General features: G+C 34.9%; 1 protein-coding gene across 1 annotated transcript; it reads right to left on the bottom strand.

The window, feature by feature from the left end:
• Window positions 1-883: 883 nt before the first annotated feature.
• Window positions 884-1,801, bottom strand: t2r4 (bitter taste receptor 4). Its single transcript, NM_001171996.1, is given in 1 exon segment — window positions 884-1,801. A coding segment is annotated over 1 exon segment (918 nt).
• Window positions 1,802-3,146: the final 1,345 nt, after the last annotated feature.

The raw sequence follows: 3,146 nt of genomic DNA, 5'->3' as shown, positions 1-3,146 counted from the left end.
TATACATATGGTCCAGACAACACTTCATTTCTGACACAAACAACACCATGCACAGTGAGCATTAGTTGAGCCTAAATTCATTCATCCCAATCAACATAAAGAGAAGATGGTGCTTTGGTACTGCATTGAATGTTCTGTACAGTACTGTGACAATATTTTCCAATATCTGCTTATATATTATCAGATGAAATAGGGAATCACTTTTAATTGCAGTTGATGAAGTGTTACAACAATGCCCAAATATTTTGGCAGAATGTTAGGCAGGCCCTCCTGGGGGCCCAACATGAAATTGGAAAGCGGGGAGGCTCATTTATCAAAATTCTCATCTTTGTGGTTTTAGAGTTTTTTTGAAACTGTGACTAAACTAATATTCACTTAAACCACAAATGTCTTGTCATTTATTTAAAGATCAACATTCAAAAAGCACAAATGAAAATAAACACAGAGAAATGCGAAAACCACAATTTGTTTTGTGTTTTTCAGCAGATGGAGTGTCCAAAAAAATCCGAAAACCTGATACCCGAAGCAAAAGATTTCCTAAGACAGCTGCCCATTGACTTCTACATGAACTTGACAGGTTGTTCTTTTAGATCATTTACAATTTATACGCTTAATAAATGGCATTTTTTCCACAAAATAATAAAGTTTTAGCACAAAACAAAAAAAATGCAAACATTAGTAAATTAAAGTGAGATTAGACTGATCACTATATATTTATAAAACTATAGCTGGAACAGCAATGTTGTGATATATCCATAACCTTGTTATTAGTCAAAAATATCAAAGTCCGTATTAAAAAAAAAAGTATCCTAAAACCGTTCATCCTAAATCTGTTTGTTGAAATAATGTTATATTATATTCCAAGTCTGCAGATGTATCCAGATTACTCAAAATTATCTGAACTTGATGTGATGCATGCACAGCAATGTAGCCATTGTCTTAGGTGCACCTCCAGCTTCTTATTAGCCCTTACTAGGATTATAGGCCTGGGGGCACGAGTAAGGGACAATATGATAGCAATGACACATTGCCAAATATAGGAATTTTGGAGAAAAGCACAGAGAAGCAATGTCAAATAGTACAGAGCATTAGCTGCAAAGAGAGCAGCCACTGTTTCAGTTACACGAACATGGACATCACAACTGGTGTCACTAAAGGACTGCATGTTGGTTTTCATTCTCCTGATGTGTCTGTAAAGTGATATGATTATGGATAAAGATGAACTGAAGAAAAGCAAAAAAGCCACAAATGAGACCACCATGATAACCTTGAGTGATTTTCCATTGGACATAAGAAGAAACATATTTTGATTGGCTGCACAACTTGTTGAATTTAATGAGTATTCAGTGACATCCCAGCCAACGGGAAGAGAGGCCAAAAACGACCCCATCGTTGATATAATATGAATCCATGGAAACATCCTGTGGAAGTTCTTCTGTAGATATACATAGAATCCTTGCTTGAAATTGACAATTTTTAAGCAAAAGTACAAAGACAGCCAGGTACAATACCAGAGAATACAGAAAGATATAGTCGAAAGCAGCACAGAAATATACCTTTTACCATCAACTGTGATATATCCCATAGCCAAACAAAGCAAAAAATCACTGCATATTTTGACAATTCCATGAACAAAACTGAAGAGACTGATACAAAAAATCAGCTGGTCGTTAAGCTGAAATTTTACGTTATTGATCAGGTCCTGTAGATTCACAAGCATAACAAATAGGTGTCCGGGAGATGATACCACTACAGAAAATAAGTCAATAGACAATGTAACAATATCCATAATGGTCAGCATTTTGCTTTGCTTAAAAACAAAAAATAGTTGGCTAGTTGCAAAAGTAGTCACATCAGCTAGAGTCTCACCATCAAAGCAATCCTTTGTTTTACTTAATACTTTTTGTCTTATGTAGTTCAGAGCACTTTCACATGGGATGTGATGAGCATTTACATTTAATTTGTATGACATAAGTCATTTGCAAATATTTCATTTGGTTTTCATTTATAGTCATCTTTACAGACACAGCAAGGAAAAATGTTTATTTTATGGCTTTGCATTTTCTAAATTAAGACCAGGATTCATAAATTATAGATGGAAATGCTAAGTTACAGTAAATTGTCTTATTATTCAATATACATAGGACTAATATAAGTCAACTAAACATTTTTAACCAGCTATAATTCCAAAATCAATACATGTTCTACCAACATTATAACAAAATAGTAACACATGTGATTCAGTATTAGCTACCAAATGAATTGAAATATGTCTCCCTTATCTCTTTAGCAGGAGCAGATCACACAACATTGATGTTTGGTATCTATGAAATCAGCAAAAGAGGTTATGACCAACAAATGTAATATAATTTCTCTACTATGTTCAGAGTTATGGTCAAAATATTATTGGCATAGTCAATACCTACAGGGGTCATAAAAAAACTCAGGCTGTGTCTGGTAAAGGTGACTCCCCCTTGCATTCATGTAGGAAGGGGGAGTGTCCAGTTACCTGATGCCACTGGACTCTGGGTTAAATAGCCAATGTTAGGGACCAGAATATGATAAACTTCAGAGCACTGATTATCCAACATGGGTTGTATCACTTTTGTTTTTCTACTTGCCTTCAGGAATAGAAATTCTATACTTTTTTGGTAATGCATATGTTTTCTATGTTTCTCCCATTTTATTTTGTAAACTGTAACTAAATATTTTGGGTGTACCCATCTTAATATCTTTTTTTGTATACATAAACTATTTTGTAATATACCTGTGTGCCTTAACCCTTTGCATGTTAAAAAGGACATTTGCTACTTGAATGCTAATGTGAGTGGTTGCAGCAAGCTTTTGTGAGATTTCAAGCGTTGTGGCTAAATTAGGGTGGGAGAGCAATAACGCTAGTCTAGTCTATGAATGAGAGAGAGTGCATACGCCTTTTAGCTGCACACAATGTCACTTGTGTTTAAAGTGGCGTCTTTGTGACAACTCCTAAAGGCATAAGTGCGGGATGTTTCTTTATCTCATGAAATGTATCAAGGATCCACTATGTTTTACCTACAAGCCACTGTTATTGAATCCTTCCTTTGTTCCAAAGATAAGTGTCCTATTTTCATCTCAGATCAAGCGAAGCCCATTATTCTACTTCTATC

Source organism: Xenopus tropicalis, chromosome 8 (genome assembly GCF_000004195.4).
Source record: "Xenopus tropicalis strain Nigerian chromosome 8, UCB_Xtro_10.0, whole genome shotgun sequence".
Classification (NCBI taxonomy): Eukaryota; Metazoa; Chordata; class Amphibia; order Anura; family Pipidae; genus Xenopus; species Xenopus tropicalis.
Note: the sequence above shows the minus strand (reverse complement) of the source record. Positions and strands in the feature narration are given on the sequence as shown.